Consider the following 23,225-nt stretch of genomic DNA (forward strand, 5'->3'; position numbering starts at 1 on the left):
TGTCTGAAAGACACAGCCTCAAGGTTCAAGGTTTTTTATTTTGTCATACGAACATAGCTAGTGTAGTTATGACAATGAACATCTTAGGTCACAGGCTCCTCCAACAGTGCAACACAATAACCCAGATCAACAGAAATATAGTGCAAGTAAATATTAAGCGCTGTGCACCGCTCTCTTTGTATAGGTGTTTTATTTTGATCTCTTCTCTTTGAAATATATAAGCAATGTGTTTGAGTCTAGCACAACGAGGGTATTACAATTGAGTAATTTTTACTACATGTATTTATCATGTATTCTTAATACCATTATGTAATGTTATGTTTTAGAGGAGGACCTCAAGCTAGCAAACTCAATTTCAAACAGTATGCAGAGTTGTCCTGCTAAAGAGTTCAAATGTATTATTTAACCAAGTATTTATTCTCTTATTTGCTTTAATTGCAACAGATGATAAAGGTTTCACTGTGATAAGTATTCTCTTAAATCCATAAACCCCTGTACAGTGCTTTGTGGACGATGGTGTTTATGATATTTCTGACTGCAGAGGGACGCCTAGATGATGCCATCTTTCTGTGCGATCGCTGGTGGGTGCAATTATTTATCAACAAGCAATAAGATAAGACATGGCATTGATTCTGCTGGGCCAGTTGCCGTTCCTGCAGGGCCAGATCGTCTCCTCCTCGGTTTGTGCTGTTGATGCAGAGGACGTTGTTGGGAACTGTTCCTCCTCGCTAGTCCCAATGTAATCATCTAGAACAGAAACATGACTTGTAAATTCCACAAACTACTGCAGCACAATACTATAAATAGCAACAACAACTATAGAAAAGACAAACTGAACGTAAACAATGGCACATATGGTGTTAGCAAACAATAGCTCTCGCTAATGCTATCTGCCTAGCTAGCCTTCGGGGCTACATAAAATCATGGGTTGTCGAACATAAATGTAAGGATAAAATAGACTTATTTGTTAGAAGTGAGCTTTAGAACAGATAGGGACACAAAGCTTTCAAGAAAATAACAGAGCGTTAGCAAAAACGTACCATGCAGACTCCAGTAATGCCAGTGTCTGTGTAGAGACCTCCTGAAAGACTTTGATATTGCGAGTTGTCCCGTCGAGCACCCGCTGGACCTTATCATCTGCAATATAATGGACGTCGTCACTTCCTCGACCGACCATGGTGTGCTTTTCTTTGCCATTGTTGTAGCTCCTCTGTTAACAAAAATGCTGTTTGTAAAAATGGATTATCTAGCGCGCAGATTGTGACGATTCTCTCCGACCAATCAGCAGCCGAGAGCGTTGACGTCACAAACTCAGCCCGGTTGTCTTTGGCCCTGGCCCCACGATTTTATGAGGCCAGAAAAACTGTGAATTAGGACCCGCCGGCCGGTACTAGGCCAAGTGGAAACGCAACCACAAACGGGCCGCTGACGTCACAGCCCTCTTAAACCGGGCTGCGGGCTGTAGTGGAAACGCGCCATAAGTAAGTGTAACCCACATTAAAACATAGTAAGCATAAAGTCATTAAAAAGTTATTTCATTTAAAGATACACGTTTAAAATTGGTCAATGATATCATCCTTTAAAAATATAATAAATAAAAGTAGTATGACAAATGACAAGGTATACTGTTCCTTTAAGGATCTCTGCTCGTAGCGTAGCGTAGCAGGAGTAAAGAGAGAAAAAACGGAGCAAGAAGCAGATGAGACCAGCCGAGTACAATTATATTAAAAGTGATTCAAAGTTTATTTTAAAAAGATAAAAATACCATCCACACGGTCGGGAAACCCAGTAGACGGTATAGAACATTAACCAACGGTGTTTTGGTGAGTCAAACCTTTTCATGGAAACGTTTTGTAAGAGTGAATAATGTTAGCTTCATTGTTAGCATTTCATGTTGTTGAGCTGTAAGGGAAGCTATGAACATGGCTTGCAACGTCATGTATTTGTTATTTTCTTTGGCTGAAACTATGTGGCTTTAATGTGTGTTTTACAAGGGGAAATGTGTGTTATTTTGTGTGAACAGGATAAATGAAACAATTAGAGGAGAGTAAAGCTGCCATTTTGAGCCTCATTGTAAGCTGTATTGACAAAAGAGCTAAGTTTACAGTAGTTTTGAAAATGTAATTATATCATTTATATTGTTAGTTTATATTATATTTATATTCTTTCATGACCTGTCGTACAGGTCAGGTTTTTTGGACTGGATAAGAAAGTTGATCGATCGAGTTGTGCTGCGCCAGTGAGAGGACAACACACATGTGCTCTGATACAAGATGGCAAGCCAGACCCACGGACTGCTTTGATCTTCGCGCCAGTGAGAGGACTTGCTGGTTTCTCAAGAGACAATAGGTGAACTCGCTGCCAGAGTGGTAGGAGTGTTGGAGTTTCTTTTATTTGATCAGAACTGAAGAAATTATAAGGTTGGAACTGGATTTAAGTTGTACCTGGATTGAAAGAGACACTATATATTGTACTCTAGGTTTTCATTTGTCATATGATTTCATTGATGGTACAATTGTGTTTTTTCATTGAATTAGATATATTTTACCTGTGAAAAGGGAAAAGAAAAAGAGTTAACTCAGGATATTAAAGAGATTAAAATAGGAACAACTTATAAATAATACTTAGTAGACCGGTCTAAACTAAAATAGGCTATTTTATTTTATCCATACCATTTACTAAGTCACAGAAATCAGAAAATAAGGGAAAGGTGAAATACTTACTCCTAAACCTGGCTAAAAAGGTCAAATGTCACTTGTTTCAATCTCGATACAGGGTACTTATTATATATTGTACTTTGGATTCCTAAAGCTTTTAGTCTACCATCCCATCATTCAAGGGTGGTTTTCACTATAAGTAATGGTTTTTTTTTAGGCGGAGGTAAGAATTTACTTTTTTTTACCATGTTCCATCTGAATTTATTCTGACTGAGAAAAATCTATATTGATTCTGACACTTCTACATCCAACTCACAGATGTAACCTTGCTTTGATAAAAGAAATTATTCATATAACCCTTTTAGAAGTTAAGTTGTAGTCATTTGTTTTGGGCATGTCATTTTCGAGCCTGAAACATGAAAAACAGGCTTGGTGCTTAACAGGTTAAGGCCCCGTCCACACGGAGACGAAAACGAACCGATGTCGATATCAAAAAAGTCTTCCATCCGCACAGAATGGGCTCAAGAAACGTGTCCGTCTGCACGAGACCGCTCGACCCGCTGGAGACGCTGTAGTACATAAGTAAGTGGCGCTGTACGTCCGCCACAAAATACACCAAAAGCAGCGAATAAGATCCCCCGAGCATGGTTGCCATGGTTGCCTGGTTGCCCATCTGTTTATTCTCCGCGGTGGATTTAGCAACATGTAGTTCAGGTAGTTCTCCATGTCCACTTGTTGCTGATGGTTGTGGTAGAGGAGCTGTAGATTTTGCACTAACATCTGTAGCATGGTCAGTAGCGTCTGGAGCACAAACGCAACCCTGTGATCCGCCATTGTTGTTGTTGTTGGCGAAACGCATCAGCAATGACGCGGGTGACGCGGGGGTGAGCAGGAGAGGTGGGGAGAGGCGGGGCTATGGCGTGATTGTTTTCAGGAAATGATCATATAGGGCGTACACACGGAGCCGCAAGCGTGTCGTCTCCAGACTTACCCACTTTGGGAGCCGTTCAAAGCCATCAAAGTGTATCGTTTGAGGGCTCTGTTTCGGCTTTGTGTGGACAAACCGTCTATACGATAAAGAACTTTAGCGGATACAACTGAAATTGTCTCCGTGTTGACGGGCCTGAGAGTTTAAAATAAAAGCGCCTCAGTTGATTGGAGCTGTCAGACCAGTTCAGCCACTCCCTGCACTTTTCACTGATGATTTCAGATTACAATCAAACTGATGCCAAGAACTTGTCAGGGTTGAGCGAAGCAGGCAGGACCCAAATGCAGATTTCACAGAAAACACCTTTATTAAAAGGCTACAAGAAAAATACAAAGCTCTTCCCAGTGAACACAGTCAACGACAAACAAGGATCTAACAAAGACAGACAGAAAAAACAGAACTTAAATACACACAGGACTAATCAAAGAAACAAGAGACAGGTGAGGAGGGAGGAGAAAACACAGGGGCACCAGGTGAACACAATCAGGAAAACAGGTAGGAGGGAACACACAGAAAGGAAACCAAAGACAGATCTAGACAAGACAAAACACAACACAGACAAATCGTGACAGAACTGCCACAATTACAAGGAACTCTTCATAAATACCTCTCCAATTAATTATCAGACATGTTGTAATTTCTTCATTTCCTCTCACTGACTGCACATGTTGATGCTGAACCCTGATTTGCTCCCGATGGCCAAGAGTGTGTGTGTGTGTGTGTGTGTGTGTGTGTGTGTGTGTGTGTGTGTGTGTGTGTGTGTGTGTGAGCGTGAGCGTGTGTGTGTGTGTGTGAGAGAGTGTGTGAGTGTGAGTGAGTGTGTGAGTGAGTGTGTGTATGTGTATGAGTGTGAGTGTGTGTGTGAGTGTTAAGGCCGCTACACACCCACCTGAGACCAAAGAACGCGTACCGAAGGCGTCCCGACTTTTACGTCAGCTTCGTCGCCTGCGTCGGCTACGCCGCCCGCCTACGAACACACCGCAAATACTTCAGTCGACGAGTGGCAATAACTGTCCTTACCAGCAGGTAAGTGTGTAGTGTGAACAGCCAAACAGAGTGATTGCTTGTCCCGACTTTCTCTGACCTCCCAACATGTTGAATCGGCCGCGGGAGGCGTCGGGCCGTGGGAGGCGTCGGGAGGTGTGAAAAGGTGCCGTAAAGAGACGACGGTGCGGGACACACCAACCTGAGTAGGGCGCCGCGAATACCCGACTGCCTCTGAGGCCTCTGACTCCCAAAATCGGGCTGGTGTGTCCGGGCCTTTAGCTTCCCCAGAGCAAGTGGTGCTGCTCTGCATGAATGAGGTGTAAAGAGCTTTGAGGGGTCGAGGAGACCTGATAAAGAGCTTTAGTACTTAACATGTGTCCTGCTTGATGTTCCAGGTGGACAAGTAGAGTTGGCAAAGACTGGAAAAGAGTTTTATATATTATTTTACCATGCAGTTCATTGGCTGTAACTTCCCTGCATCTCAGTGAGCATCAAGTACTTCTAACAGCTTTTACGTTAGGTTAGACCTTTGTAACAATTTAAAACTATATACATGTTTTGAAACATGTTGGATGGAAAAAGCAATACTTGGATTCATGAGATCATTGACACATTTTTTGTCTTCAAACCTTTATTGAACTTAATTACAATGAATACATCGATTATAAGCAGCTATTAGATGCTGCTCCAAACAAAGCGTTATTAAGGTGCATATAAGTCACGTTGGTTTGTACACAACTAGCTCAACACCAAGGAGATCATTTCACCATTTTAGGAAGAGATCTAACATTTCTGCCAGCAAAGGAAAGGCAAGTTTAACTTTACATCAAATTTCAACAACAAAGCAATTCAAAGTACTTTATACACACATTAAAATATGCAATTACTGGGAGATTGTTTCAGACGGTTAGGTTGACCTATGAGCGGTCGACCAACAGTAAGCAGGCAGAGGCAGAACATCCAGCCAATCGCCAGCGTTGGCATTTATTTACACAGTTCACTATATTTACAACTATTTACAAGAGAACGGCAAATAGCCAGGCCTGCTGTACTCTACGATTCTGGACAATTCAACTCTGCAATACCACCGACTGTCACCAACCTACACCAACCCAACAATGGCACTAAGAGCTTTTATAGCCCCACTATTTAGGAGGTACCATTGATAGGGGTGCTACAGTCAGACATGTGCTTACAATTAAGATGAAGACAAGTTCAACAATAACAAACATTACTGCAAATTAACAAACAAACATTAAATAATCCAGCAGATATAAATGTAGCAGTTATCCAGCCCCCCCCCCCCTGCATCATCCTGCTCATTAAATCCCACCCGGAACCTTCAAAGAGGTTGTTGTTATTCTAGTGGCGGACAGGAGAGCAGACGTAAGTGTTGCTATATACGTGTAATTCAATTATAACGTTAACAAACTGCATTTGTTACAAGAAACATATGTTTTTAATCTTACTTATTGTATAACTGCCTATATTTTCCTGTGACCCAGGAATGCATATCCAATGTTCAGATGTGATGCAAATAATGTGCTTCACCAATGAGGAAGCATATGAAGCGTAAAGAGATCTATGTCACCTGAGATCATCTCTGTCACACGGACATATGGAGCAGAATAACTAAATGCCTCTTCAATTACGCACAATCATTGAGCCAAATGTTAACCAAGGTGAATCCTATATCTTCAACATTCAGACCACTGGACAGGAAGTGGTCTCCTCCTACAGAGAACACAGAGACACTGAGGAGTCATCTGACATGAACCCAAACCCAGCATACAGAGGTTCAGTGGATGTGGTTCTGAAGGTGTGGAGGTGGATCAGTGTGTCAGAGGAGACTCTGTAGAAGGAGAGAGAGCCAGCAGGATGATCCAGATACACTGCTACTCTACCAGAGGAGGAGGAGGAGGATGAGGAGGAGGAGGAGGGGGAGGAGGAGGAGGAGGAGGAGGGGGGGGGAGGAGGAGGAGGAGGAGGAGGAGGAGATGTGTGTTACTGTCTTATTGTGCCAGACAGAGTAACCACCATCAGAGCATCTCAGACTCCAGGACTGATCATTCAATCCAAACTGAGAGTCCTCCCTGCCTCCTCTGCTGCTGATTCCTCTGTAAGTCACTGATATATCAACCTCTCCGCTCCACTCGACCTCCCAGTAACAGTGACCAGTCAGAGCTTCTCTACACATCAGCTGTTCCAAGAAATCAAACCTCTCTGGATGATCAGGATATGGCTGCTTCTCTCTCACACGTGTCACCGTCCTGTTGCTGTCAGAGAGTTGGAGTTTCCTGTGTGCTGTGTTTGGGTCCAGTGTGAGTTCACAGGAATCTGATGGAGAGTAAAAGATCCAGCATTAGTTTATCATCAGTTTCATACGAAGGCTTTATGTATTTTGTGTACTGATATTGTTTACTTCTTTGTCATCATAAGTCAACATGAATCCACACTTACACTTCATCAGACCTGGTTTTAACCACTGCTCTCCACCATGGTCCAGTCTGGAGAAAGAAACACAGTCAGGATGAGTTTCTAATGCATTATAACATCTTATAGGTGTAAGAACAGGTGTTCTCGTGTGTTGCACAAAAGTTCAGATATTTCCCCAAACAACAGAGGTTTGATCCGGTGTCTTCCCATCTCGCCCCTTTTTTACATTAGGCCACATAATAAATGATACTTGTTTTGCTTGGTCGTGTGTCTTAGGGTTAGGGTTAGAGTTTATAGATCTAATGATGCATCCCATGAAGCATTGCATGAAGTCTGTTGACGAATCAGAGGCTGTTGTTGGGGCTGCATGGGACAGGGGACAGAATGGGAATAAACCGTTTGATCCTACTGGTGGTTCTAGAATGAAAATCAAATGATCACTATTAATGTCCGAGAACAGAATTTTCATTTCAATATATTTAGTAGTTAATATTTAATAGTCAGGACCTAAGTAGAGAACCAACACATCCCTGATAAATAATGAAAATGAGAATGATTTTACTTCCTCGATTTTAATGTTACTTATAAATGTTTCCATTCAATAAGATTTTAAGGGATCAGTGTGTTTTCTTACTCAGGCTTTAAAACTTCTCTGAACAGAATTAAGAGAAACAAGAAGTTCTTCATGCTGACGGTCTGACCATACCTGAGAGTCTCCAGTCTGCATTCTGGGTCCTCCTTTATAACAGACAGCATCTTCTCTCCTGAGTCTCCTGGATGATTGTAGCTCAGGTCCAGCTCTCTCAGATGAGAGGGGTTGTAGCTCAGAGCCGAGGCCAGAGAAGCACAGCCTTTGTTTGTGACCAGACAGCCTGAGAGCCTACACACACACACACACACACACACACACACACACACACACACACACACACACACACACACACACACACACACACACACACACACACACACACACACACACACAGTGTTATTTAAGTATTTTAAGTCAAAATAAGCTCTTTAGTGAGTCAATGAAATTAATGAAATTACATTAAGCCAATAAAAGCTTACGGGTTAAACTTTAAAAGACATTTTGAATACTGACTTGAGAGTCTCCAGCTCACAGTGTGGACTCTGCAGTCCTGAAGACAGCCGCCTCACTCCTGAATCCTGCAGGTCGTTGTTACTCAGGTCCAGCTCTCTCAGACTAGAGGACTGGGAGCTGAGGACTGAGGACAGAGCTTCACAGCTTCTCTCTGATAGCTTACAGCCACTCAGCCTAAAAGAGGATTTAAAAAGATAAACAAATAAAGTAATATTTCTCCTCCATGACACATAAACACATTTGATGATGTTTGTATTCGATTCATCCTTCCACCTACATGGCTTTGTTGGAGGCTTTGACCACTGGCAGCAGCCTCAGAAGAGCCTCCTCTGAAGCAGAGTATTTCTTCAGGTCAAACACGTCCAGATCTTCTCCTGATGACAGTAAGATGAAGACCAGAGCTGACCACTGAGCAGGAGACAGATTATCTGTGGAGAGACTTCCTGATCTCAGGGACTGTTGGATCTGCTCCACTAGAGAACGATCATCCAGTTCATTCAGACAGTGGAACAGGTTGATGCTTCTCTCTGGAGACATATCCTCTTCTATCTTCTTCTTGATGTACTGGGCTGTTTCCTGGTTAGTCCCTGAGCTGCTTTCTGTCTGTGTCAGCAGGCCTTGTAGGAGAGTCTGATTGGTCTGCAGAGAAAGACCCAGGAGGAAGCGGAGGAACAGGTCCAGGTGTCCGTTTGGACTCTGTAAGGCCTGGTCCACTGCACTCTGGTAGAGATTTGTTAGTGTAGGTTTGACTTCAGACTTCTGGGAGGTTGTTGGTTCTTCTGCCAGCAGGTTGACTCCAGAGTTGATGAAGGTCAGGTGGACATGAAGAGCAGCCAGAAACTCCTGAACGCTCAGATGGACGAAGCAGAACACCTTGTCCTGGTACAGTCCTCTCTCCTCTCTAAAGACCTGTGTGAACACTCCTGAGTACACTGAGGCTGCTGTGATATCGATGCCACACTCTGTCAGGTCGGACTCATAGAAGATCAGGTTGCCTTTCTGCAGCTGCTCAAAAGCCAGTTTCCCCAGAGACTCCATCATCTTCCTGCTCTCTGGACTCCAGTGTGGATCTGTCTCAGCTCCTCCATCATACTTGATGTTCTTCACTTTGGACTGAACCACCAGGAAGTGGATGTACATCTCAGTCAGGGTCTCGGGCAGCTCTCCTCCCTCTCTGGTTTTCAACACCTCCTCCAGAACTGTAGCAGAGATCCAGCAGAAGACTGGGATGTGGCACATGATGTGGAGGCTTCGTGAGGTCTTGATGTGGGAGATGATGGTGCCGGCCTGCTCCTGATCTCTGAATCTCTTCCTGAAGTACTCCTCCTTCTGTGGGTCAGTGAACCCTCGGACCTCTGTCACCATGTCCACACACTCAGGAGGGATCTGATTGGCTGCTGCAGGTCGTGTGGTTATCCAGAGGCGAGCAGAGGGAAGCAGCTTCCCCCTGATGAGGTTTGTCAGCAGCACATCCACTGAGGTGGACTCTGTGACGTCAGTCAGGATCTCAGTGTTGTGGAAGTCCAGAGGAAGTCGACACTCATCCAGACCGTCAAAGATGAACACGACCGGGAACTGATCAAACCTGCAGATTCCTGCGTCTCTGGTTTCAGAGAAGAAGTGATGAACAAGTTCCACCAAGCTGTACTTGTTCTCTCTCACCACATTCAGCTCTCTGAAGGTGAATGGAAATGTGAACTGAATGTCCTGGTTGGCTTTGCCTTCAGCCCAGTCCAGAGTGAACTTCTGTGTTAAGACTGTTTTCCCAATGCCAGCCACGCCCTTTGTCATCACTGCTCTGATTGGTGCATCTCTTCCAGGTGACGCTTTAAAGAGGTCTTCTTGTCTGATGGTTGTTTCTGGTCTGTGTGGTTTCCTGGATGCAGTTTCAATCTGTCTGACCTCATGTTCATCATTGACCTCTGCAGACCCCCCCTCTGTGATGAAGAGCTCTGTGTAGATCTGGTTCAGAAGGGTTGGGTTTCCTGCTTTAGCAATGCCCTCAAACACACACTGGAACCTCTCCTTCAGGGTGGATTTGAGTTTACGTCTGCAGGCTGCAGCAGCAGTTCCTGAGTGGACAAACAAGAAATGTGATTAAAAAGTAAGTAAGATGCTACAGTAAGTAACTTTCTTCAGCACATAAAGTGACTGCCTATGGAGTATCATAAAGATCTCCTATCATGCTATTTTTAGGCATATATTATGGGTCTCAGATATATACAAATATATAAAAAAACAAGTCTATGATGTGTTTTGCTCAAAATACCAAACAGATCCTGCATTTAGACATCCCTCATATCCCTCTATTTCAGCCCTGTTAGAGAATGGCTGATTCTCTGACTGTAGCTGCTGGCCCCGCCCCCTTTGGAGCAGAGCTGCAGAGATAAAGGCTGACAACTCAGCAGATTCTCAGCTAAATGCTGCCGTGATTGAATGCCATATCATGTTCCAAACCACATCAAGGATTATAACAGAAACAGTATGGAGCTCAAACTCTTTTTCTCTCACATGTTTACCACAAGGTGAGTTCCTTTTTATTTCCTGCTTTTTTAACACATACTCTCTCCAGTACAGGTTAGCTCTGAGTGTTAGCGATGCTAATGTGACCAAAGACCAAGATCCCTGTAATATAGTGGTGCAGAGATGACGTATTTGTGTAGGCCGACCTTGAAGTAAGCTGCTGGTTCCCTTGACAAAAAGCAACGGGATTTCTCCATAGGATTTTGGAATATTGTAAAAAATAAGTCTGTGGAAAACGAACCTGTTAGATCAGTGGTCACCAAGTCGATCGCGAGTGTGGTGCGGGTAAATCGCACACCGTTAAAAAAAAAAAAAGTAACAAAAGAAAGAAAAGTTAAAAAATAATGTTTTTTTTTAATCAAGTTTTTAGATGTAAGCCTATCATCCACAGCAGGTGCCACTTGATTGACGTATCTTTGAGACATTCCCTGTCGCTCCCGAAAAGAATAGACTGACTTCAAGTGATGCTGCATATTTTTTAACTCAATGCACTTATGCATTTTACCATGCGTATACCAACTACAACAAAATGAACATATTTGACCGTGATTTAATTGTAATACACGTTTCACAATAATGCCGGTTGCCAGTAACTACATACTGATACCGGTTAGTACAAAACATGAATTAATGCTTTGACAAGTCTGCAGACAAGAGGGCAGGCGAAAAACCTTTTAAAATGAGTGTGTTCTGAATGGAGATCGGATCGATCAGGCTAAGCTAACCTGTATCTGCTCCGTCCAAACTCACAACAACATGATACAGACACAGATACAACAGCGACTGTATTCGCCATGACACAGACAGTCTGTGGTTTGTTCATGTTTAACTTTTGTCCAGTTTCTGAACAGATATGAGGAGCTGTGAGCTTTGTGTGCTAACAGCTAACGGCTGATGTTTTAGCTTTCTGATTCAACGTCAGTGATGGCAGGCTGAGATCCTCACCACTGATTGGCTACCACGCGAACGTGTCATTCGCATCGCGTCCGGTGTGAACGCACCAATGGTCTATGCAAGGATAAAGAATGTTGTTAGAATTTTTTATTTGTAAGAATTGTGTTAAAATAACTAGTTGTAATGTTAATCTTAAATGTTGCACTTGCATGAAGCTTCAGTGGATAAGCCTCACAGTTAAAATAGCACTTTATGTTATCTGCTCACTGCAAGATGTTATTTTTTTCTTTGTTGTTGTTGATGTCAACAAAATAATTTACTCATTCACTCAAACAAATGGAAAATAAGCTACATACATGTATATTTAGGATTGTAATTAAGGAATGAATTAAACTTAAATGATAGGTATGATGTGAATATATATATGTATCCTTTTTGACATGTTAGTTATGTTGTGTTCTTTGTTTAATGAAATGGGAAGTTGCATCAAATGATTTGATGCAATTAGCCGGCATAAAAGGCCTCAAATCAGAAGTACTGTCTGGGCCGTCTTTTTCACTCAATTCTGCAATAGGTAGATCTCGCCTTTCACCAAGGCCGAGGTCGGGGATCTTGGGCTTAAAAAGGTTGGTGACCACTGTGTTAGATAAATGCACGTTTTGTTCAGCCGGATAATCTCCACATGTCTGCCCTACTTTTATCATTTTTGAATCATAAATCGAATCGCCAGAAGCAAAATGCTAACGTTATGCTATAAAGGAACTACAGCCGCGTACAGCAGGGTCGCACGACTGATTGATGAGATTCAAAATAGTACAAGTTGAAGCGTTTGTTTGAACAGTTTGCAGGAGGCAGGTACTTGCTTTCAAGCAGAACAGGGCAACCAAACTTAGAGGAGTGTTTACGTGTTCGGCGTAATGACGTACAACGTCCTCCACGACTTCTGTAGTCCTATTCAGCCACTTGGTAACAACCATCGTTTTTCAGACACGTCAACTCTTCAGAAATCACCAGTGGGGTCACTGCTGATGGATTTAATGTCGTAGAACAAAACGTGATCCGTCTCTTCAATGTGTCTCAACCACAGACCTTATTTACAGATATTTTCAAAAAACATGTTCAAGAAACCGTTGATTCTGAGACGAGGGAACCGGTAGTGGTCAAATGCTAACTCACTTCCGGGTTTTAGGACTCATTCCTGCACCACTCTATAAGGTCTGTGCTTAACACAAGCTCACCATGCCCACTTTTCTGTGCCTTTTAACTGCAATTCATGGTACAATCAGGGTCAACAAAATACATAAAGTTTATTGAAGTGATTCATTTGCGCTACTTTTTTAGCTCGTTAAGGTTTCGAGATTTATCACGAACATTAACGTTCACAAGTTTCATATCATCATAGTTAACTGTTCAGCTCCGTTTATTAGTAATATACCCAGAACAAAAATATTTACAGTGCAAAGTTTTGATCTCCTTATTGTTACTTCCTTCACTAATGTTTTAGTACCAGTACTAACCAGTAAGCGTATTCACTGATTAAAGACAATGTTTTATAAAGTGAACCTCCTCCCATCTCTCCTCCATCTCCTCTCCATCGTGTTAAATGTGTTAAATCCTCTTACTGCTCTGCAGACGCTCAGCCAGCTCCTCCTGCTTCATGCTCCTCAGGAAGTGCAGTGAGATGTTCAGAAATGCCTCTCTGCTGCTCCTCCTCTGCTCTTCATCCTCACCATCCAACACCTCCTCATCCTCCCTCTGACTCTCTAAGCATTCTGGGTAATCTGAAGTCAGGACTGTCCGGATCTTCTTCAGCTCGTCCTTCACAAAAGTACCAATGTTCTCCTCCAGCAGCTGGAACAGAAAAAAATGTAAACTTTGACTGGAAGTCAACATCAGATCGTGCACCTGCCTTACATTTGCAGTTCATGTTTTACAGCTACACTGACGTTTGTTCCTACCCGTAGAAAATATGTTCTCTCAAGTGTTCAGCAACTTAATGTTTGCATTGTCTTCACAGGGAAAAAAATACAATGCCTGGTAATGTAATAATATAATCCAGCATGAACACACATACTCACATGCTGATGTGTGTGGCTCTTACACAATTCATAATAAAGACGTGATCCTTAATGATTGTTGAATGAACTGTTATTTTTCAACATGGCACTTCTGTATTTGCACAATTTTATTCAATTTAACAAAAGAGGTGTAACTAATCTGCAGTGAGCATTCACATGACATAATTCATTGGTGAAATAGATATTTGAGATGCCGGAGAAATGTGTTAAAATAAAAGCTCTCAAGGCAGTATTGAGGATTTAGCGCCTCTCAGAGGTGAGCAGCATCCAAGGTATATTTATATAATTTCCTCTTAATTTATATGGTTATACTGTGAATGGTGTGTGTGTGTGTGTGTGTGTGTGTGTGTGTGTGTGTGTGTGTGTGTGTGTGTGTGTGTTAGCATACTAATGTTATAAATGCCAGCTGTTCCTTGTGTCTCTAACTGGAGGGAGCCACAGATCATGTGTGCAGACTGCAGCATGGAGATGGCCCTGTCTCTCAAATCAGATACTTCCTTAATTACACTACCGTATTACGCTGAGAACACGCACATTGGGGAATTCCCTCTCCCACTCCAACCTCCCTCCTCCTGCCACCCTGGAGGGGCGGAGCTAGCTAATATATAAAGGCAGCCAGCTCACCTGTGGCAAAGGTGTGGCAAACCCTCTCCCCCGTGAACAAAGAAGCTGCCTCATGCGACTCTTGAGAACCAATCGTTTGTCTGAGTAAATAATCAGTAAGTTTTCCTCTCCTTTGTATGTTCATAGCAGCTTGAGTAGTTTATCTCCCTATTTTCTGTACCGTTTACACTGCATTTGGTTACTTTATCCCTACACTACATATAATTATGTAAAAAGATAACTGCTTTGCTGGAATATAATTTGAAATATGAATATTATGTTTGAACTAAGATGTGTTGTACTTTCCTACCAGATCAAAAAAAAACTCTGTTCCACGGCGCACCAACGGCTGGAACTGCGACAACAACTTTACGGCAGCACTGTCCAACTCTGTTCACAGTTTCTGATCCACTAACAAGTCCTTAAACTCTGCAGAGCTCATACCATGTTCCTGTTAGTGTTTACTTCCTTTCTGCCTTCTTCTGGGGATTTATCTGACGTCCAGCACTCCGCCTTTTAACCTCTTTTGCTTTCTCTTTCTTGATCCTCGAAGAAAAATAGTCCTTTGTTACTGTTTAAACTACGTAGCAACAGCAGGAACTGCTTCGGTAGCGTTTTTGCAACCCGGTATCACAGCAAGACGTAAACATGTGACGATTTACAATATTGGGAGACGTGAAGATGTCACGATTTCGTCCCTTCAAACGTGACAGTTACACGGTATTGTTAACCCATGTTAACCAGTGGAGAAATACCCGGAAATGCCAAGCAAATGCTACCCCGACGGTCGGTTGTTATTGTCAATATTAATATAATAATGATTTATTTTTTAATAGTCACACTCGATTTCGCCGATTTTCTTGTTGCCCCAGCTGGTCGACGGACGTGACGTTGTGCGATTGCGTTGCCAGGCAACAGCTTCGGTTCATGTTAATTTACAAACTCTTCAACTACAACCATAGTTATATTTAAAAACATTTTAGAAGGCCTCACGAAATACTTTAATGTAAATTAAAATGTAAATGTGAAGGAATGTGTGTATAACAAAATACATCCGTCATAAACGATACCGGAAACAGACGTAGGCAAGATCCTCAGCTCGGTGATTGGATGGTTTAGCTGCAATGCACGCTCGGATATGGTGTTTATGCGATGTGAAATCCGAAAACATTTAAAAACAATTAAATAATACTTTATTCCGAGTGTGCTTGCTTTTCTCTTTGAAAGTCATCACATAACGGCATTGTAATACACGTTTTGGCTGCATTAAATATGACATATCTGCCGTAGTTAACTCTATGTATAGAGCCCTGATGAGAACACTTCTAGACAAACAGGAACTGCCGCCAAAACTGAAAACTTGACGTGGATCTTAAATATATAAGCAATTAAACAACATCTTACATTTCTTTTCACACAATACGTCTCCTTGCAGTATCAACACTAATTCGGCTGACTTTTATATTTGATCCAATTGGTAGATAGGCTGTATTTACACCATAACGGTGCACAGCTGATAGAAAGGGACACCTACTGGTTAAAGCACGTTATTGCATTTTATAATTTTATTATTAGATATTAATAGGAGGATGTGCAAAACAGACAAACTAATAAGGCTTTATTTAAACATTAAAGAATACTTTAGGTTAAGGTCTTCTTCTGAATAAGAAAAAAGCTTTGGGGGTATAGAAGATGAATATGGAGCGATGAAACCCTCTTTGATGGTCACACATGCAGAGCACACAGCACACACAGTGACATTTGTATCTACAGATAAATATTAAGCCTGACAAAGTACTTACCGTCTAATATATTGCTTTCCTGCAATGTTAACTATGTTTAAGCACGTATTTTAACTGATATTATACACATGTATTATACTCTTATAAGATGTATGTAGATAGTATAAGAAATGTGCAGAATATGACAATGTAATGGTGGAGGTACACACATATTGATAGATGTCTTGTAATGCACTGTTGAGGAACCTGCAACCCAAGTTATTCATTCATTGCATAACTACACCGTAGTTGTGTATAATATGATATGTCAATAAACCTTAGAAAATCTTGAATATTCATTATATACAGTCTTTAATTAACTATTAGTAGAGAATAACGACGAGTAAAGAATATACTTTATAGGGATCCTATTAATATCTAATAATACAAATATAAAAGTCAGCCGAATTAGTGTTGATACTGCAAGGAGACGTATTGTGTGAAAAGAAATGTAAGATGTTGTTTAATTGCTTATATATTTAAGATCCACGTCAAGTTTTCAGTTTTGGTGGCAGTGCTTCCTGTTTGTCTAGAAGTGTTCTCATCAGGGCTCTATAAATAAAGAACTACGGCAGATATGTAATATTTAATGCAGCCGAACCGTGTATTACAATGCCGTTATGTGATGACTTCCAAAGAGAAAAGCAAGCACACTCGGAATAAAGTATTATTTTATTTTTTTTAAATGTTTTCGGATTTCACATCGCATAAACACCATATCCCAGCGTGCATTGCGGCTAAACCATCCAATCAGCGAGCTGAGGATCTTGCCTACGTCTGTTTCCGGTATCGTTTATGACGGATGTATTTTGTTATACACACATTCCTTCACATTTACATTTTAATTTACATTAAAGTATTTCGTGAGGCCTTCTAACATGTTTTTAAATATAACTATGGTTGTAGTTGAAGAGTTTGTAAATTAACATGAACCGAAGCTGTTGCCTGGCAACGCAATCGCACAATGTCACGTCCGTTAATTCCACATCCACCCACATGAATTAACATCGATTTAATACATGAATGTAGCCTTTGTTTCTGCTAAAAGAGGTGTCGACCAGCTGGGGCAACAAGAAAATCGGCGAAATCAAGTGTGACTATGTTCACGTCTTGCCGTGATACCAGGTTGCGTTTTTGAGGAGCTTTTTGATTATAGATTTAAAAACATCGTTGCTTGCTTTAAAAGTAGCACAATTCATGATGTAAAACCTTGGAAAGTATCTAGATATCCCTGCCCTGATGCCAAAGGAACTGGCAACTGAATATGTTTTGCTGTTTGATGTCTGGACCGTTGAGTAAAAAGGACCGCAGCTCCGTGTTGAGTGTATTGATCACAATTCAGTACTGAGTTTGTGGCTGTTGTAGTCAGCAGGAGTAGCCGTGCATTCACTCACCATAAATATGGAGTCCAGGTCAGTTTGATGCTGCTGGGCAGACTGACCTCCGGGACTCTGTGATCTCTGCTGATGAACTCTGTGGAGGATTTTAAAACAAATACAGAAACTAAGAGTTACATGTGCTGTGAAGATTGAAGATCCTCCTTCAAACCGGACATACAGAGAGACATCTGATCCGAACAGGACAGTTTTGAATGTGGTGATTGTGTCAGACTGTCGGAAGTGCAATAAATCTTCAGTGTCTGACATCAGTTTGAAGCTCTGCTGTGTTCTCCTTGTGGTTCAGTTCTTTGCTTCAAGAACTCCTTTACAATGTGAAGGAAATAAAATGCAGCCGAGAATGATGGAGAAATTCAATGGTTTTAAAAGTGAAGAACAAAAATAACTTTAATTCATACCCTGGTCCATCACTATGCTCTCCATCTTTAAACGTAATAAATAGAGGTATAGAGGCTTCACTCTTCATGGAATCACAGCTGGGTCCAGGTCCAGGAGAGTCTGGTCTCTCATGGGGGATCCTGATAGAATCAAAAACATGATAAATGCAAAGGTGCACTGAAACTCTGCTGAACATGAAGCTGACTTTTGAATATGTTAATACTGATAAGATAAATAATAACTTTGGATCAGTGGTTTCCATCTTGCAGGTTGGCAGGTTCAAACGTCCTCTGTAGATTCCTGGTGGATCTGTTGTGGTGTCGTACCTAAACACAAACACAACAACATGCTCATTACTGCTCCTTCCTCTCTGTCACACACTGGATCTGGGAATGAACAAGAAGGGAGTCTGTGTGAGCTTATACTAAATCAAACACAATGTATTTATCTATGGAGATTTACAATGAAGTGTGTTTATCAGCAATATCAAGAATGAGAGAAGTCAATGGACGAGCGGCATATCTGCTGTGGAGGTTAGGGTTAGGGTTAGGGTTAGGGTTAGGGTTGAGAGATGATATACTTTTTATTTTTCCTCTTCATAAGTTCTGCCACTGCAGTTACAAAGTTTGTTCTCTTGCATGCAATAGGCATTCAATTGGGACATACTACCCACTTTTTTATCCACTGCAAAGGATTGTGGGTCAGAATAGCCAGAAAAGCATGCTGGTTTACAAACTACACAATGCAACCAGCTGCAGTTGAACATCCTGGTATTCTGGAGTCCTGGACAGGATGCAGGGACCCCAACACGTGCTGCACAGCCCCCAGATTCACCCAGAAAAACAGTATGTTGAGCATATAGGTGTTAGGTTGTGACAATGTGTTAAAGTGCACCCACAATGAACTGACTTGGTTAGGAGAGGATTTCAGATACAAAGTCCAGCTGACATGAGACTCCACTGGAGCGTCTCTGTATGCACTAAAGACGAGACATGAAGACCCTCTACCCACAGTGACTGTGAAGAGACCTCAAAGGATGTTTTATAACCTGCCTGGTGTGTGTACGCTTCAGAGATAAATAAATAAAAACACGTCAGTCACGTTGATCCGAGCCGTCAGTCCGGTTTTACATTTCCTCCCAGCACTAGGGATGCTTACTCAGATTACAATCAAACTGCTGCCAAAACAATTCACCTTTACAAGGAAGTCTTTCTTGAAAAACATTCTCCACAATACTTTAGAATAGATATTTAGCAGCAAGAAACATTTGTTCTGTTCAGTTAAACAGTGATACATCACAATGTGATAAGAGTGATCCTGATGATCAAACCTCTTCAGATTCCTCTGGTAGGATTCTGTCCTGATGAACTGAGTTTCAGGAAACAAAGCTCCATGCTAAGGCAGGGTGACGTCTTTATTATATTTATCCCCAAATGTATAATCCCAGATTTCCAAAAAGCATTTAAATCATATTCTTACCTTCTGAATGTCCTTCAGGTCAATTGAAACACCTTCATGCTTCATGTATCTCTGCTCATCTCATCCTCATCAGTCCTGTGTCTGCCTGCATCTGATCTGAGGACGCCGTCACTCCCTCATAACTTCAGAGCATCAAAACACATGAGTCACAAGAAACCTGTCCAACAAGCACAAGAAACCAGTCAACTTGAGATATGGTGTAGTTCTACTAGCTGTCCACTAGATGGTGGTAACTGATCATCCAATGAAATAAAGCTCAGCACTAATTTACAAATGTTCACTCTGACAGTTGACGTGATCTCATTAGCATCCTAGTGAAGCTGTGATGAAGAGTTTCCACAGACGCACAGTATTGACTGATCTCCTTCCTCTCTGCGGACGCCTGGAGACACAGATCTGTTCTTTTATTAGGATTTTTTTCCAGGTTAAAGTCAAGAAAATTGTAACTATGGATCCTACACCAATAACAAAATCAATGTTATTTATAATCACACTTTTCATTTTAATAAACAAAACTCAAAGTGCTGCAGAGTAAACTTCTGAATACAAACATTTTAAACATTAAGTAGACAGGGCAACAAGAGGATGGTTCAAGTTCTAGCAAAAGGCTTTGTTAAAAAAAATGTGTTTTAGGCCTTTCAAGTACATAAACTTCAAATAAGATAAACCATATTGAGTGATATAAACAAAAATGCAATTTTTGTTTTTTATTTTGATTGGCCAAGTTGGACATTGCGAGTCAAGTATTTATTTATAGACAAATTATTTTTGGATGAAGTTTTAGTGAACATTTTTGATGAAATGCATTGTTCTACAACGATTTGTGACCTACATCCTTTGATATTCACGCTGAAACACTATCAGTAAAACTGTCAAAAACACAAGACATCAAATGATAATAAACAACAGGACTGATCACCGTGGAACAGGGGCGGATCTAGAAAAATATTCATGGGGTGGCAAGATAAGACTTAAAGTGGACCTATCATGCAAAATGCACTTTAGTACGTCTTTTCTACATGAATATGTGTCCCCGGTGTTCCAGGGAACTCACCAAGTGTCAGAAAACACAACCCTCTCTATTTTCCTCCATACCCAAATCTCTAAAAAAGGGGCTGCAACGGATCTGATCAAAACTGATCCAGATTTGAACACTGTCCTGACGTCAGGACGGTGGCGCTACAGCTATTGGGCCAACTCCACCAATCAGGAGGAGACAGCCACGGCCATTGACGTTCGAAAGCCCTGGAGACGCTGTAGTACATATGCCAGGCCAGTAGATGGTGCTGTTCTCACTGAATCAGACCTTGCTAAAACAGAGCTAACATTTTTCAAATTGAGCGAAATGAGGCATGGCTAAAATGCATGATCTGTTTGGTATTTTGAAAAAAAAAAAGTATAAATATGCCTTATATAGGTATGGTCCTACACTATATTATTCAAATATAGCATGATAGGTCCACTTTAAGATATTCATTGCTATCGGGATGTTAAGAGCATTCCATGGAATATAAAAAAAGTGTATCTCGAGCCGGTTTCTCAAACTTACCTACCCCACCTTTAAGATGATGACCTTGTATGTGTGTAAATATATTTTTTACTGTGTGGGGGTCTGCCCCCAAAAAACTGTTTTGAGTCCTGAGAAAGTCAAATAAGACGGTGTGTAAAACTTCACTGCCCAGCCAAAACAAAGTAACCACTTTGATTTAACTAGGCCAGCAGGTAAGGGCTTTCCACTGGATAATAACTGCAGCGATGTATATGTTTTAGCTGAATACATGTTTTTTCACCCTAACTGATGCAGTTAGTCACTTCTTTAATGTTTGTTCTTTCTGATGTAAAGTCCAGGTTGTAACTGTTTGCAGTAAAGTCGTGGGGCGCTGAACTGTTCCTTTGATTCTTTTGATATATGATCGTAATTACTTATCTTTCAAATTTGAAGGAGGGTGAGCAAGCATCTTGAGGAACATTCATCATTAACTCCTCCAAAAAATATAGTTTATTTAATAATAACACTGAATATGTGAATCATAACAGTGATTGACAGCTGATAGGAATAATATGATTGTTAATAGTATCATATTCATTTAGACAAACATCGATGAGACAGTTAATAATGTACTTATTGCAGCAGTCTGCATAGATTTGGTTCCCCTGCTGGTCTAAGAGTGAAACAAACTCATTCAGTTATTGTTCATTTAAAATGCATTAAATTATGTTGTGCCACAATAATGTCACCTATGTTATTGAATTAAAATATTAATATTGTGGCTTTCCAAGTTAACATTGATTGATAATACTGCGATTAAATCAGCATATACTTCTGCCAGGGGATGCCACCCCTCAAAATCTCCTGCCACCCCATGAATATTTGTCTAGATCCGATCCTGCCTATACACACACTCAGTGAATGTGGAGACACCATAAAGGTGATATATCCAGTGGCGTCTGGCCCATAGGGGGCGATAGGGCGGCGCCCTCCCTAAACCACACACAAAAACATTATTATTAATAATAAGGGATGGTGATTGGAATAGGTGCTGACAGAGAGGAGCCATCTGTCCCTCATTCAAAATGATCCGAGGAAAGGGAGAGCCAGACTACTGGACAGTCCTTTGGAAGTGTTTCCTTGTACGATGTGAGGGTCTAAGGACAGAGGGTGTCGTATTGTCATACTGATATTCTGTACAAACTGTGAAGTCCACTGAGACAAATGTAACATTTGTGATATTGGGCTATATAAATAAACATTGATTGATTGAATAATAATAATAATAATAATAATAATAATAATAATACTTAATTATATAAATTGTCAATATTTGTGAGTTTAAAATATGGAATGCACCCAGAAATTTGTGTAAAACATGATTTTAAAATAATTTGCGCAAAATATATGCTTTTCCTGTTCACTCTATGACTGAAGTACTTTGCTGGGGCGATGGAGAAATCACCCCACGGAGGAGGGTCTCTGGAGCAGGTTAGCCAATCGCTGTTTCATGATATGAACGTCATAAAATGTAGCCAATCAGCGTCCTCAATACTACAACCGGAGGGGCAGTTATTGTATCGCCCTAGATCAGCAACTGCTACACAGCTGGACGACGCCCTCAGGACTGCGGTGAGACACAATGAGGAGGTGGATAAAAACAGGCATATGTTATCCTAAATAATATCATTTTGTGGGGCTTTTGAGTTGGCTTTGTTTGTTTGTTTGTAGCCTTTATTTATCCAGGTTAAAAATCCCATTGAGATCAACGATCTCTTTTACAAGGGAGACCTGCGGTACATTAGTTACACATATAAAAACAAACAGAAAACAAAAAGGACATCACAACATAATTACAGGGGTATACATTAGCAACCTATTTACATTTACAGGTATCCAATAACATGTCATCCAGCCGTGCTTTAAAACGATGCAAGGGAATCAAAATGCTCAGTTTCAATATTTTTTGCATGGTGTTCCAAGCTAGAGGAGCAGCGCACATAAAAGCTTTAGCACCTAAAACAGTCCTAGCACTTGGCACATGTAATAAAAACACATCCTGTGATCTCAGGCAATAGCTACTTGCCACTCTCCGTGAGATCAAAGAGCATATATAAGTCGGTAGTTTACCCAGCATGGCTTTATATATGAATATGTACCAATGACTGAGCCTCCGACCAGTAAGTGAAGGCAGACCTGCCTTGGCATACAGGGCACAGTGATGAGTAAGTACTTTACAGTTAGTAACAAATCTCAGAGCACTGTGATAGGCGGCATCTAACCTTTCCAGGCAATGGGCAGGTGCATTCATATAGATCAAATCACCATAGTCTAGCACAGGTAAAAAGGTCACAGTGACTAGCCTTTTCCTGGCTTCAAAAGAGAAACAGGACTTGTTTCTGAAAAAGAAACCTAGTCTAACCCTCAGCT

The 23,225-nt window shown here is 41.2% G+C and overlaps 1 protein-coding gene across 1 annotated transcript; it reads right to left on the reverse strand.

Moving 5' to 3' along the window:
- Positions 1–5,590: 5,590 nt before the first annotated feature.
- LOC117472885 (NLR family CARD domain-containing protein 3-like) lies at positions 5,591–19,705 on the reverse strand. The gene is made up of 12 exons (XM_034118326.1): positions 19,578–19,705; positions 19,307–19,463; positions 18,070–18,153; positions 17,848–17,967; positions 17,447–17,525; positions 13,213–13,441; positions 8,451–10,245; positions 8,174–8,347; positions 7,775–7,948; positions 7,093–7,139; positions 6,596–6,969; positions 5,591–6,561 (listed from the first exon to the last, which is right to left on the reverse strand). Exons 3-12 carry the CDS (start codon positions 18,087–18,089, stop codon positions 6,367–6,369), a joined length of 3,207 nt encoding a protein of 1,068 aa, XP_033974217.1. The 5' UTR covers positions 18,090–18,153; positions 19,307–19,463; positions 19,578–19,705; the 3' UTR covers positions 5,591–6,366.
- Positions 19,706–23,225: the final 3,520 nt, after the last annotated feature.

This window comes from Trematomus bernacchii, unplaced genomic scaffold, assembly GCF_902827165.1.
Source record: "Trematomus bernacchii unplaced genomic scaffold, fTreBer1.1, whole genome shotgun sequence".
NCBI lineage: Eukaryota > Metazoa > Chordata > Actinopteri > Perciformes > Nototheniidae > Trematomus > Trematomus bernacchii.